The 14,729-nt window shown below is 33.5% G+C and overlaps 2 protein-coding genes, 2 non-coding genes and 1 pseudogene across 4 annotated transcripts; all 5 read right to left on the bottom strand.

Annotated features, from left to right (window-relative positions):
- Positions 1–91: 91 nt before the first annotated feature.
- On the bottom strand, positions 92–3,853 carry LOC112801769 (uncharacterized). The gene is made up of 6 exons (XM_025844679.3): positions 3,419–3,853; positions 2,086–2,139; positions 1,738–1,811; positions 1,150–1,267; positions 972–1,030; positions 92–620 (listed from the first exon to the last, which is right to left on the bottom strand). Exons 1-6 carry the CDS (start codon positions 3,569–3,571, stop codon positions 542–544), a joined length of 537 nt encoding a protein of 178 aa, XP_025700464.1. The 5' UTR covers positions 3,572–3,853; the 3' UTR covers positions 92–541.
- Positions 3,854–5,804: 1,951 nt separating this feature from the next.
- LOC112803664 (peroxidase 47-like) lies at positions 5,805–8,814 on the bottom strand (annotated as a pseudogene).
- Positions 8,475–8,635, bottom strand: LOC112804720 (U1 spliceosomal RNA). Its single transcript, XR_003203337.1, has one exon. It is a non-coding gene; the product is annotated as a U1 spliceosomal RNA (small nuclear RNA).
- Positions 8,815–9,906: 1,092 nt separating the features above from the next.
- LOC112801765 (uncharacterized) lies at positions 9,907–14,471 on the bottom strand. Its single transcript, XM_025844674.2, has 8 exons — positions 14,250–14,471; positions 13,521–13,613; positions 12,792–12,905; positions 11,685–11,883; positions 11,520–11,565; positions 11,204–11,279; positions 10,735–10,966; positions 9,907–10,389 (listed from the first exon to the last, which is right to left on the bottom strand). The coding sequence occupies exons 3-7, from the start codon at positions 12,898–12,900 to the stop codon at positions 10,737–10,739; spliced, it is 660 nt and encodes a 219-aa protein (XP_025700459.1). The 5' UTR covers positions 12,901–12,905; positions 13,521–13,613; positions 14,250–14,471; the 3' UTR covers positions 9,907–10,389; positions 10,735–10,736.
- Positions 10,017–10,183, bottom strand: LOC112805070 (U1 spliceosomal RNA). Its single transcript, XR_003203681.1, has one exon. It is a non-coding gene; the product is annotated as a U1 spliceosomal RNA (small nuclear RNA).
- Positions 14,472–14,729: the final 258 nt, after the last annotated feature.

The raw sequence follows: 14,729 nt of genomic DNA, 5'->3' as shown, positions 1-14,729 counted from the left end.
TCAACACTAGCCAATTCTCTATTTTCTTCCTACTAAAAATATTGACTTTCTAGTAGTCTCCGAAACATGCATATAAAGAAAAGGTTTGAAATTGTGTAATGCATGCATGAAAATGCAAAACATATATTCAAGATTCTCAAGCGTCAGCTATTACGAACAAAATTGTGGTATATGAGGCCTCTAAAATACATCTCTCCTTTTTAACTTTCGAATAAAAGGTTGCACACTGAAACATGGTTTTCCCTCAAGTTCGAACATGAAATTGGGGATAAAACAGTCAGGAGAGGGCAAAGTTGGGATAAACGAAATCTTTATATTAGCCCATACACAATACACGACAAATGCACATGATTTTGCTTGTTACTTTCAAGTGGAACCTAATCCTCCATGGAGGTGCAAGCAATTCAGAATCACCAATCCATTCATTGTATTTCAGACTCTCAGTTCAGCAGCCAAAATCCCTTTCCTTTGGATAACAAATATATTGAAAGGGGTTCAATGCGATTCATTTGACAAGGCTATTGTGTCTTCAGTGTAAGATCTAAAACTCAGTATCGAAGCATGAAACCATGATTTTAGAAACCATGGATCTAGCAAAAGGGATGTAGCTCAAGCTATACCTGTCAATCAAAATATCAGAAAATATAGTCAGTTTTACAAGAGTGTAACAAAGATGAGGCCATAAATTGAATCATATTGCATCCAATAAATTGAAATGGCCAAACAGGTCTTTTGTTAACTCCATAGATTTTCAGAATCTCTTTTTTGCTTGTGCCAGAAACCAGAAAGTTTGTCATTAGTCCATACAAAATTTTTCTTCAGTTAATGGAATATGTGCCAATTGAACTTATCTAGAATTCTCCCCACAATTGACTCGCACATACAGCACATGTATTTAATGGGCTTAAACAGAAGAAAATATAAAAATAAGTTACATGGAAGGCATTTGGAAACTATAAAATATGACATACCAAATCAGTGCTCCAAACTCCAAAATAATTGCCAGAAGTGTTAGCAACTTGTTATGAACCTGCTCAGTGCAAAGCCAATAAGATGAAATGCCATTTAATAAAAAGAACGTTTTTCCTTTCCTTTTGGTTTTTTCCGCGCTGAAATTAGAAGAATCTAAAGAGATGCACTTTTACTTACATATAGAGCACAGAACAAAGCAATGATCATACTTGCAATGTATATGGCTGTGGCATAGATACGAACAGGATCAAGCATCATTGTGAATTGCCGTTTAGGACCAATGAGGAAGGCTGTGCTGCCATCATAAAAGACTCCAACTTATCATTTGAAGAAATCAAAACAACTATTACACCAAATTTAACAGAACATAAATAAACAAAAGCCATCCAGACTTTTTTGGCTGTAAATTATTGTCAATGTTAATTTAAAATGTTAAACACTTATGGATTAAGATGAAAGAATAAGGTGTAACAAGAAAACAATTAATTTAGTAATAAATACAAAGAGGGACATGGGCATCAATTCCTCAAATGATCAGAGAAGGCAGAGTATACATTCAAGGCACGTATGGGGAAACTATCACTAAAAGACCAGCAATCCCTCAACACTGATCAATCTAGCTACTTACAGCAACTATACAAGAACAACACCAGATTAGATGCACATTATAATGAATGTCAAACCACTAAGAGAGGGAAAAAAAAAAGGGGGGGGGTGTCAAGAATCACTGAATCAGTCATTATCCAGCTCCAAAACAGTCGATACCTTCCAAGTGAAAGCAAATTGCCAAGAGTGAATGCTACCGCAAACTTGATTGGTTTGAGAAAAACAAGCATTGACTGTACAATGGTAAAATAAATGACACTACATTAGTTTCTAGCCATGTAGTCAAATATAAGTTGGAGATAAAAACCTAAGATTATACAGAAAGTACCGAAAGAATCATAGTTGTATTCTTCTCTTTTTTTTTTTTTAATAATAAGATTCTTTTATAGTTCAAAAAGAAAAGGATACAACAAAAGGTTTCATTATGAAGAATAATTTGCACTAAACCAAAAGCTAATATATAGCAGAAATTCTAATTAGAAAGAAAAATCATGCTTCTAGACTTACCAATAGTGTAAAAGTTAATCCAGCCGAAAAGCATATTGCAAAACCATATAACCTCTGCTCATAAACAGAGAGCTTATTAGTCCAACAGTTCACAGATAGAAAGCTTACCGAGTGAAAACAACAAAGGTTTTAAGATGACAAGGATTTCCAGTAAGGAGGAAAACTAGAGGAGGTTGACTCGTTGACACATAATGACATGTTTCAATACAAAATTAAAACAATACAGAAACAATAGCAACGGATTAGGATAAGTCAAACATCAGCTTAAACCATAGAGTTAATAGATCCACTACTCCGGTGGTTCTAATGGGAAAAATCAACAAAATTGGTGCTACATTGCATAAAGTCCTAACAAACCAATCTCCCGCAATAAAAGTAATCTGAATGGGAAACAAGTTCATTATTCAAAAGTCCCGTATATGTAATTCTTGACCCAAACAATAATATTCATCACCTTAGAAACACAATCCGTCAAAATTATCTCTGCTTAGTAACAAAGTCACATCTTACAACACAAACAAGCCTCAAAGTTATACTATACCACTCTTATATAACCTGTATAACTCATAAGTATTCATACCAATAACAAAAGTACTGCATTCATGACTCATCCAGTTCATAGATTTCCTAAGAAATATTTCCCAAAGCATTTTGGTGAAGATATTCATAATTTCTCTACAAACGACCCGCCAACAATTTTCACGCATCACCTAAACTCCAGCATAAATTATCTTCTAACAACACAAAATTCAACACATAACATTTCTAGAACAAAAAGGATATCTCAAGTACCCAGTCGCCATGTCACTTGGTTAATTTCCCAATATGATATCGTCCAAGGACAAAAACACAGCAACATCTTCTTCCTTAAATCATCACTGACCATGCAATTCTCTACCTCTATATTGCATCCAGCTCATTCATAATTAAAGCATTGAAGACCAACCGAAATCTCACTGAGATTAACCCCCTAAGTAGAGCAACCTTTCTCGTCCAACAACACTCAGATCCACAATTTCCATGCATCTATCTACTAAATCAACACTACACACACATCCAAATATAACAACAGTAAAATTAAGCTAAAATATCAAATCCTTTGAACGTTGAAAATGACACAAATGCATAATCACACGCTACGAGATCGCAATGTCAAAAATGCCACAACTGAAGCACAGATCTAGCTAACACTTACATTTCGAAAATCGAATAATCAAATTTCACTCGATTTTTTCCCTTCTATTTTCCTTTCTCAGCTCATAATACGTTGTTTTATCTCAGACACAAAAAACAAGCAACAGAAAACGGTTGAATCGAAACTCGAAATTAATACCTGTTTGGTGGACAAGGTGCAGTTGCGGTTGAATTCGTCCATGAATGCGTAAGAGCTGCTGTCGTCCAATGCAGTAGCTCGCTGCTCTTCGTCTTCGACTTCCATTCCTACCATGATCTTCACTTTCTCGAAGGCTCTGTTCATCGTTTCCATCGTGTTCTCTTCCTCTATCTAACACACTTTCTCGAGAAACAAAAGGAAAATACACCACACGGTTGCTGAGGCACTTTAAATTGCTTCAATTTTCAGAAATTCGTTTCGGAGGTTCGTTCGATGGAGACATCGCAACCACACCACTTCACTGAAACTAAGCTCATGTGGACGAAGACCTTTCTCTCCTCATCGTATTTTTTTCCCTTTGAGAAAACTTTGGAGTGTGGAGTAATCTGAGATACCCGAGTTCGAAGCCTATAACTAAGCCCAAAACATTTGTTTCGAGAAGAAGTATGATTAAAAAAAAAAGTTTTTTAATTCTTGACAAATAAATTTTTGATAAATTAAAAATATAAAAACATCTTTTGCCTTTTAAATTATGACATTTAAATTTTTTCGAAGAATTTATTTATTGGACAAAAAGATTTAGGTATATCGTATTTTACAATATGAACATATTTTCAATTAGTCAATGACTTATTTATCTTTAAATTAAAAAAAAATTAAGAATGGATTGTTTTGAATTAAAAAAAATTAAGAATGGGTTGTTTTTTTTAATGTTAAAATGTAATCTAATCCATAACTGAAACAATAAAAATTCAATTAAATCCACTCTTAATTAAAACTAAATTATCTCAATAAAAAAATTGGTTAAAGTTAGTTTGAATTACCTGAGTAAATTAAATCTTACTTTTAATAAAAATAGATTAAATCTAAAGTGAGCATAAAATAAAATTTTTTTGACGAAATTCTTTCTGAAAATATTTTTGGAGTCTCTAACGGAATCATTATTAAATTTTTCTTTAATTAGATTTAGTTTTTATAAGAGGTGACATTTTATGTATGTATGTAGACGATGATAAGTAACAATATTTTAAATAATTATTAGATTTTAGCCTATTTTATTCACTTAAAACAATATATTATAATATTTTTAATGAATTTATGTATACTAAAGAAGTTATTTTAATGTTTCATGACATTTATATTATAGACTTAAATTATTGTTAATTTTATTTTTGTAGCAAATTCAAAATATATGTTAGTTAAAAATATTGATATATTAATGTTTTAGTATATTTGGATTTAGATAGATATTATATGTAGGTCAAATTTTGAAAATACCAGAAATTTAAAAATAAAAAATATTTTATCCGAATCTTGCTTTCAAAATATGAAAATCATTATTACTTGCAGGTTGTTAGGATTCGTAAATTAAAAATCAATAGTTCAATAAATTATTAGAAACCTTTTCTTGAAAAAAATTTAGTCACATTCTATTTTTATATACAAAAACTGAACAGAGCTTTCATTCGCATACGTTACATACACTATCAACCGACTGAAGTCTAGTTCAAGCTTTGTTCATCATATCGCATCATCACATTAACGAAGTAAATATCTGTTGATAGCATCTTTGAATATTGCAATGAAGATCAGATATAGTTGTGTTTGGTTTTACAATTTACTGTGTTTGTATGCAAAGGATGCTAGTTCGCTGGGTTCCACCGTCTGAAGGGGCTATCAAACTCAACGTCGATGGAAGTTCAAGAGGAAATCCAGGAAGAGCCGGATGTGGTGGCTTGCTTAGAGATCAATATGGCAACTGCATTGCTGGATTCGTCAGTTATCTTGGTTTCGCCGGCAGCGTTGCAGCGGAACTAGTAGCTATCCGCCATGGTTTGTGGTTGGCGTGGCAGTTTGGGTACAGAAGGGTGGAATGTGAAAGTGATTGCATGGTGGCTCTCGAGATTATTCACGACAATGCCGGAGATTTCCCAGAATTCACAGACATTGTGGAAGAAATTCATCAGTTCATGCTTCTTGAGTGGGATGTCACTATCTACCATGTCATGAGAGAAGCAAATTCGTGTGCTGATTTTCTGGCAAAAGTAGGTTCTTTTTCGAGTTCTGCGTTTTCTCTTTTGAATAGGCCTCCGCCGGAACTCAATCACCTTCTTCTTGCCGACTCCAAGGGTGTTCTTTATTCTAGAGCTTAGTTGTATGAGGTTATAAAAATTGTTGAGCTCTTTCTTCATTATTCCTTGAATTATGCATGGTTGATGTACTCTTTTTCCTCTATTGGATTTTTTCCCAAGCTCCAGGGGTTTTGTCCATAGGGGTTTTTTAAGGAGGCATAACCTACATAAGCCAAGTATCCAAATAGTCGATACCAATCTTGGTGGAACAATGTACTATTCAGAACTATGTAACATATTCAATTTCAATGAAATTACAAAATTTCTGGAGAAATTATTGAATTCTATATTAACTGTTAATAATTGTCAATTATGTTCATTAGTGCTAATGTAATATTTATCAAACCATAGATATATAAATACATAGATCATATATTTGTTTTAAATAAGGCATAGCTAGATCCTCCAATTCAATTTATTTTGCGGCAGTTATCTCTAACTTGACCCTTGGAACCTTCTTTGATATCAAGCAAGTTCATTTTGACCATGGCTTGTTGGAAATCCAAGAAGAATAAGGCTTGGTTTTGGTGCATAAGAGTTGACAAAATTCCTAGTTCTTGGACTAGTGAACAATGTTTGATTGGATGTGAGAACCCCATTGCCGGAGACCAAAGCGTTGAAGTACAAGTTGTCGAAATCATTCCTTGTTTCATCAAAGGGCTGCTCAGCATTGTCACCAGCACTGCATGTTCTGGACAGTGTCTTTGCAAATTCTGAGTTCAAATTTGGATCCACTTTTGTTAGCCTGTTCTTGAAAGAAGAACACCTAGCTACTCCTATTGTGTGAGCCCCTGAAGATTCAAAACCGCAAAACATTATTAAAAATGCTTCCTTGTTGCGTAATCTCTATCAACTATTGTATTTGAAAATTATATGCATTTATAGTTTAATATATAGATATTCTGTAACAGAAGGAATGACATGGTGAAAGCTAGTAAATTATGAATTTAGAAGCCTTTGTCAAAAAGTGAAGTTTCACTTAATTATGATATTCATTATTCATGAAGAAGCATGTATAGATAGAAATAGAAGCATAGGGACATATATGTATATTAATTACCAAAGAGAGCCACCATCTCTTGTGCTGAAAAGCCATGTTGGGCAAACATCTTGATGAGATCAGAAGCATTGAAGTTGGGAGATGGCAGATTAATGGTATCCTCAATTTTGGACCTTGTTCCATCTTTTCTTCCCTTTGGTATGTCATAAACTGGCCCCCCTGCCTGCTCATTGTGCCATTCATAATATATATTAGTATAAAATTAATGGTAAGTAGAAAAATATATAAGTAGGTTGATCTTACAAAGAAAACTGCATCTCTATCTGCTAAAGCAAGAATATCAGCACATGAAACTACTCCAAGGCATTGTCTTTCAAGTTCTTCTTTGATGTCATCTATGATTTCATAGCCTCTCAAAAGGAAAACTAAATGGATATGACAGGTAATTTTAAGCATAAATCAAATAGTATTTTAACATGTTTGGTTTAGTTTTCTGGAACCACAAAACCATGGCTTGAGGCATTCCAAAAAGCATAACTAAAAAGAGAGTAAGAAAGAGTAAGAAAGACACATGCTTACCAATTTGCAAACCTCCATTCTGATATACCTTTAAAAAATTGAATAAAGAGAGTTAACATTAGTCAACCAGGCATATCTTACTATTTGATACACATGTAGTACATAACAAATGCAATTCAAGAAATACACAAGGTTTAACATAGTAGGATACTACGGCATTATGACCCATGTAGCCAACTTTGCGTATAGGATAAGACCTGATTGTTGTTCAGGCTATACTTTTAGTATGATCGAATGAAATGAGGATAAGAAGGAATAAGAATGAGAAGGAATTTAGAGTATCGAAAGTTAGGTAGCACATTTCTACCTATATGCTGTAGCGCTATATTCAGCACTACAGAGCTATAGTGCAGCTTCCCTAAAACAATGAGAATCGTGTTGCATTGTGGATTTCATGTAGCAACTATGGCGGCTGCTATTCTCTGCCTCTACTGATCAGGGAAAATTGAACTTTGACACTACTGATCATTATAGAATTTTTTAATTAGTATATTGCAATGTACTTGAGGGCCGTATTTTTGGGATTGATTAGCACAAGTTTTCTTCCAATCTCTCTGCAAATATGCAACAAAGAAACCATTAGCTGAAAACCATATGTAATTATTAGATGCAGTCTCCTGTCAACATCGATGAATGTTAGGGAGATTGTATCCTCCAAAAGTAAGAACCAAAGTTGTCTTCTACAATTTACAACAACACTTCAGAATTGGTCCCATTATTAGTTTGATTTTGTTGGTGTTAGGCGTACAAGTTACATGCTAGCAAAATTTCAACTAAGCTTTAGTGTAAATAACTAAATATAATGATAATACCATTTTGTCATTATTTTTTCAAATTACCTTCTATCCTCATCAATTTTTTTTGTTGACAGAAAATGGTCCATAAAAATTGAGAGAAATTTAAAAATAATATAATAGAAGATTGATATTATCAGTTAGAGTGTGGGAAAATCCACTCCCATAAGAATGAGTATTGTTGTGTTATATTTAATTTTGTGATCTTAGTTAAATGAAGAACATTGGATGTAATCGTTGGCTTTTTTTTTCTTCCTCCTATATCATCTACCTAATTTGAAATGTAATGATAAACTTTTATGGTCCATAAAGTTTTGTTGTGTTTATTTTTCAGGTTATGTTTATTATTGGAGAATAATTAAATAGACCTGTAAAGATTGCAAACAAACAACTGGTTATCAATCATCCTTGACAATAGTTACTTATCCAACATAAATCAAGAAAAATGTTTATGTTGAAATGAATCGTGCTAAACACAACTTCCAAATCCACATAACTATAGATAGCATGAATGGTTTAACAAAATTGGCATGAATGGTTTAACTAAAATGGCCGGAACCGCGCGAACGCAGGCTCCCGCTACCACAAATTATGACGTAGGCTCCACCACTTGGGTAGACCTTAGAGCAGCACCCCTCCCAAGTGCAATGGAGGTCACTGCCTTAGGCCATGGGCCTTATTGATCGCCCATTGACCCCGTCCAGGTAAGTATATTGCAATTGTCGTCGTACCTTTCATTTTATACTGCATGGCAGCTTTCTCAGAGATATTCCTTCGATCTGGTACTTCAATGTAAATTGTCTTCCTTCCATCAAGTCTTTTACTCAAATCCTCCACTGTTGAATAACAGATTTAGAGTCTCCCAAACAATCAAATACCAATAATCAGCATAGTTTACTGTAACCAAGAAAGTGAAACCATAAACTCTAGGCAGATTTCGAACCTTTTTTATGATTAAAATATCAACATTTGTGTTGCTCTCCGTACAAAAATAGTTCGTGTACTCTCCAAAAAATTTAATTAGGAGAGAGTCGTTTTAATTTTCTTTCTACGTTTTCTCAACTTTCTAGCATCAGGTATTATCAAATTAGAGGTCCAATAACTATTGTCAATTAGAATGCATCTATGTTGATATGGATGAAAAAAAGATGTTGTATTAACTCTTGAAGCCTCTGGAACATAAAGAAATAATAAACAACTATTACTAAATTATCGTTGAGTTTAAACTTGGCATTGCTGATGGTAACAATTTCTTGAGATAAAATAAACTAGGGATGTCTGCGGATCGGATCGAATTGGATATGGCCAAAAATTCGATCCGATCCGCATTAAAATCATCGGATCGGATCCAATATCCGCAGCTTTTAAGGTTGGATCCGATCCGATCCGATCCGCACATTTGCGGATCGGATCGAATCGGATATCGGATATATCCGCAAAACATAAAAATATTTTTAAAAACATATTTTTATTAAAAAAATATCAATAAAATTCATTTTTTCTATTCTTTAAAATATGTTTACTCTTAAAATAATATTTAACATATTTTTTTTAAATAATAAATTAAAATAATATAACATATATGATAATTATTAATTGAAATAAAACATAAAAAGAATATTTACTTATTTATTTCTTTAATTTTGCGGATACGCGGATATGCGGATCGGATATGCGGATACCAACACAAAATCCGCAATCCGATCCGATTAGTGTGCGGATCCGATACGATCCGATCCGAAAGTCTTGCGGATCGGATCCATATCCGCAATTTTCGAATCGGATTCGGATAAACACCGCGAACATGTGGATCGGATCCGATCCATTGACACCCCTAAAATAAACAGCTCTGAACTGTTAACTCATTCGTATAGGATCAGAAAAAATGGTGCTTCTTGAGAAACAAATTTATTATATGCAAAAAATTAAAAGACTTTAGGTGAGTTCAATGGAAAAATAAATTGTAATCACTGTAGATAATTATACTAATGAGGCACAAAATCCTAATAAATTTAATATTCGAAAAAATCTTTAGTTACACTAATTTAATGTTTAAAAAAATATTTAAATTACATAAACAAACATTAAACTTCACAGAGACTGCGCAAACGCAAATCCCTATTACTACAAATTATGACCTAGGCTCCACCACTTAAGTAGACCTTAGACGGATATCCTTCCAAAGTGCAATGGAAGTCACCAGCCTAGGCCGTAGGCCATAGGTCTTTTTGACTGCCCATTGACCCGTCCAGGTAAGTATCTTGTAATTGTTGTAGTGTCTTCCCTTTCATGTCGTGTTGCAGACTTCTCAGACTCATCTTCACGCTATGTAAGACTTCAATTCCAGACATCTTGCCTCTTGCTTTCAATGTAAGACTTGAATATTTCATTCAATGAAGCCATTGAACAGCTGGTTATTGGTCTCCAGATGTAGTGATTCTCGGCAATAGAACGTGGAAAGGAAAACTTCATATTCCAAAAATGTAGACATTCAGATGTTGGAAGACTATGTTATCTTTACCAAAGCTATTTCAAGGATAGCGAGAAGGATAAGAATTATGATTGCTTAATTTAGTTCCACAAACAAGCCGATCCAGCAAAAGAAAGAAAGTTGAAGAGACCATAATACACACAACAAGAACCGAAAGTGTGAAAGTAGTTGATAACACATTGTTGATAACAAAGTGGATAGAGGTAAAGAAAAAAAAATGGACCTATAAGACCATATTTCCCCTGGGAAAGCCTGAACTCCCTATACCAAAATAATGGCTAACATATTAGCATTATGAATTCCCCAGCTCAAATGTATACCTTCAATCTTGACTACCCTCTTTTTCATTATCCTCGTCGTCATCGTTGTCTTTCAGAAGTTGTTGTAGCAGCTCTTGCTCATACATTTCATCCTCTCCGCACCCGGTTTGCTTATAAAATGTTTCTTTCTGGTCATTCCAGTCATCAGCGATCTTTTTCACAACATCTCCTATCAGTTCCTTATCTTCTGATAGGTGCTTTATGTCTGTAACATCTAAAATATTGCTTGCTTCTTTATCAGGGAGGGGAAAAAACAAAAGGCAAAGAATCAAAATCAGATAAACATATCACAAGTTACCAAAATTACAATGTCATAGAGAACATCGACGCAGAAAGAAAAATGGCTAAGAATGAGGTAGCCATGTTACCTTCTTAAACCAAATAGAGTCATAATGTCATATTATAAATAAACAAGCACTTGGCTTTTGAATAAGCAATTAACTTCAACCTATAGAAAAGGGAAAAATACCTGCAATGGCTACATTCTTGGCCACAGCATATTCCGATGACATTTTCTGCAGCTTTCCAAGGTCAACTTCCATTCCCTGGCAAGTTGAAAGAAGAAAGGAAGTTAAAAGGATACACTGCAGTCAAATAGCTTTTAAATTCTTTTGAGTGCTTTTACTTCCGCTCGAAACCTCAACTCAAGTTGGAGGAGTTAGTTGGCACAAAAAGGCATGTTATACAATTTACAGAGCACCATTTCATGTTGAATGAGCATCTAATAGTAAAACAATAACGAGATTGGATAATTTTTGCAAGTCACAAAGCATGCAGATACTTACAAGGTCCATGTGAACATATCTGTCAATTGGTGTGCTGTGAAATAATCTGTCATGAACCGGGAAAACATGAAAGCAGTGAGGGTTGTTATTATAATCACATTATCATGAATAATAACATGAAAAGGAAAGGAGAAAATATAGCATCAGTCCAATATGGTTATTTACTTTTCATATGCGTGTTTGACACGAGCATCCTGCAATTGTTGGAGTTGGTTAACTGTCTCCGTGACAGAATCAGCCATTAAGTCAACAGCACCAAAAAGGAGAATGTTTCTATCCAGCATTCTTTTTACCAAAGAAGGTACCACTTTAATATCATTTGTTTTTGCATCTACCATAAGGGTTCTGAGTTTCTTTATCTCTCCTGTGTAAATGGACACGCTTAAGCATGTTCTTTAAATGTCAACCATTATTAATAGAAAAAATAAAGAGGAAAAACAAAAAGTACAAAGCATCAAGTTGGACAACGCACAACACATAAAAAATTAAAAACGGCTGTTTCAGTATTCAGTAATAGACCAATCTGATAACACTCATGCTTTATTAAAGAAACACTCATCAACATCATTGCAGCAATCATCTAAATAGCCAGCGTCAGCCTTAAAATATGCATGTGCCTATGCTGCTAACAACATATAACAATGGTAGAAGCTTTTTTCCTGCTAGAGGGGGGTTTTACATGGATTACATGAGGCATGTATGGTTCCAAACAATAAAAGACAATGAAGAGGTTGACAACTTCACATAATACCGTCATTAATATTCATCAACACAAATCAAACATGTCATTGGCCATGATAAAAGTTGATGAGGATAAAAAAAGGAAAAAAGGTTTAGGTCTATAACACCATGAAAGCATAAATGCCCTATATTGAATAGCTAAGTTCTTCATTATGCAATTTTTTCCCCTTTTGAGGAAGTAGACAAGATGCTGGAGCAAGAGCATTTGTAATATTCTGAGTTATATGACACATTATGATTATGAGTACTAAATGACAAACTGTAATCCTATGAAATCACACACACATAAACGTAAATACAAAATGACAATCAAAGTGTTTTGGATAAATCAAATTTTCTCAATCACTACATCAATAAAAAAAAAAGGAACTTGATAAGTATAGAAGAAGCTACAAGACTGGAATTTGAATTGTACAAATTACAAATAGATCATTGAAATGTAAAAAATACTGAGTCTTTGACCAATCAAATTGCATCAAATCACATAAAAGTATATTAATCATAATCATTTAAGCTTAGAAATTAACATACCAAGGGATAGATAGACCTTAAAAGTAGGTTTAAATGGTTGAGTCTCATACAGACAATAGAGGCAATAAAGGCCACCCAATCTGTGTGATAAAGAAGCAGTACCACACATGTAACCTGCACAGGAACATGAAGAAAGGTTGTATACTGAAATAAAGATATAAAGCTAATAAACTGCAAGTTTCTATGCTTGAAAATATCATAATCATCACACAATAGTGGGAGTTTTATAAATATATAAATTTTACTTTAAGTTTGCATCTCTGCCTTTTTACATTTGTGACCTCCACTTGTGGAATTTCTTTCAGGTTTTGGCACAATTTTTTTTTTTTAATAAAAGTTTTGGCACAAAATAAAACCATTGAAAATAAAAATTACCAACACAATTGATTGAAAATTCTAAATTTAAGTAACAAGCTTGTATATCTGTTGAAAACGGTCACCTTAGAATCTAAACACACACCTATACATTGGGCATAGAGTGATTGCATAAAGAAGGTGAGGTTGGTAGAAAGACTAGATTCATAAATGTAGGAGAACTTCTTAGAAAGCCATACTCTCATGTCAGCCAAAGTAGTTGATTCATTCTGCGAATCTTCAAAATCTCTCAGGGAATTGCAGAGTAAAAATTTATGGCTAAAATATCTAATTGAAAAAAAGGATGGGAAGCACCTTGACTTTACAAACAAACCTACACAACTAGTAAACACACAGGTAAGATCTTAATAATACCTGAGTGAATTCAGCAATTAATTCATCAACATCCCGCTTGAAAGAATCAATATTCATAGTTATAGGTATTCAATCTGGGCCTGAAACTTGCACCTGAAGCCATTAAAAGAAGATAAGATGTCATACAGAATCATAAAAGTGATAAACATTGTAACGAAGACACCAAAAGCAATAAGAACATGAATGCAGATTAAACGGGAAAATTCAAGATTCTTAATATAAGTCTGGAAAGTAACAAGAACATGAAAGATTTTTGTGGCAACATCATTAACTTGTCAAAGAAATCGTTGTGTGCATGATATGATAGTGCATCGTCCAATTTGATGAGGTTTCCATCCATCACAATCACAATTCACAAAGCAAGGTAATAGATACTCTCAGAAGATCAGTGAAACTGAACAAACCGTTTTTTCAGCTTGTGGTAAAGTGTCGCACTTAAAAGGTGCAATGTAGGTAGACTAACAAGCATCAGTAACCATTGACCTTGAGGTCACACTTACACCTATACAACTTGACTGTTGCTCCAAGACTACTCATCTTTTTCCCCCTTTTCTTTACGAACTAGCTTATAGTTTTTACAGTAATCACAAGAGTAAAACCAAATCAATTACACACCATTCAATTGCACTCGAAAATTCAGTGTGTTTAAATTAGTAAAACCGAATCAATTGCACACGAACCATTCAAAATCAATATATAATCAACGGTAATAGTGAAGGATTTTATCACCTGCAGGAAGTGGCAGAAGACGGCTTCCAAGTTCCAACGGTGACCCCTCAACCGAACAGAGACAGCAACGGAGCTCGGCGAGATGGCGTAAGAGCTTCACAGCGAGAAGAAGGTGAGAGAGTTCACGGCTTCAGGCGACCGGGTTAGTACTATCTGAACCAGGCCAGTTCAGTTTAGTGTCTGTTTGGATCAGAATTACTCAAACTTGAATTTGAATTAAAACGATTTTGTATAATTGATTTTAGATACAATTTAGTAATTCTATACTAAAATTGATTTTGATAAAATAAAATTATTTAAATAATATTAATTAAAATTATTTTTAGATAAATAATTAGTTAATTATTAAAAAAATATAATATTAAATTATAATATTATTTTTTAATATATTGAATCTTTTTATATTTTTTTAGTATATTTTTATATAGTATTTTTTATAAAATTTTATTTTAATTTATTATAATTTTTTACTATTATAAT

The sequence above is a fragment of the Arachis hypogaea genome, chromosome 5 (genome assembly GCF_003086295.3).
Source record: "Arachis hypogaea cultivar Tifrunner chromosome 5, arahy.Tifrunner.gnm2.J5K5, whole genome shotgun sequence".
Classification (NCBI taxonomy): domain Eukaryota; kingdom Viridiplantae; phylum Streptophyta; class Magnoliopsida; order Fabales; family Fabaceae; genus Arachis; species Arachis hypogaea.
Note: the sequence above shows the minus strand (reverse complement) of the source record. Positions and strands in the feature narration are given on the sequence as shown.

What these genes read in the sequence shown, in the direction of transcription:
- LOC112801769 (XM_025844679.3), bottom strand. Translation starts at nt 3,571, where the DNA reads ATGGAAACGATGAACAGAGCCTTCGAGAAAGTGAAGATCATGGTAGGA. An exon ending in GCACCTTGTCCACCAAACAG is followed by an intron (nt 2,140 to 3,418) that starts GTATTAATTTCG and finishes GTTTATGAGCAG; the next exon opens with AGGTTATATGGTTTTGCAAT. An exon ending in AATTTGCTTTCACTTGGAAG is followed by an intron (nt 1,268 to 1,737) that starts GTATCGACTGTT and finishes TTATGATGGCAG; the next exon opens with CACAGCCTTCCTCATTGGTC.
- LOC112801765 (XM_025844674.2), bottom strand. Translation starts at nt 12,900, where the DNA reads ATGTGTGGTACTGCTTCTTTATCACACAGATTGGGTGGCCTTTATTGC. An exon ending in TAAGGTCTATCTATCCCTTG is followed by an intron (nt 11,884 to 12,791) that starts GTATGTTAATTT and finishes CCATTTACACAG; the next exon opens with GAGAGATAAAGAAACTCAGA. An exon ending in CAAGAATGTAGCCATTGCAG is followed by an intron (nt 10,967 to 11,203) that starts GTATTTTTCCCT and finishes TCCCTGATAAAG; the next exon opens with AAGCAAGCAATATTTTAGAT.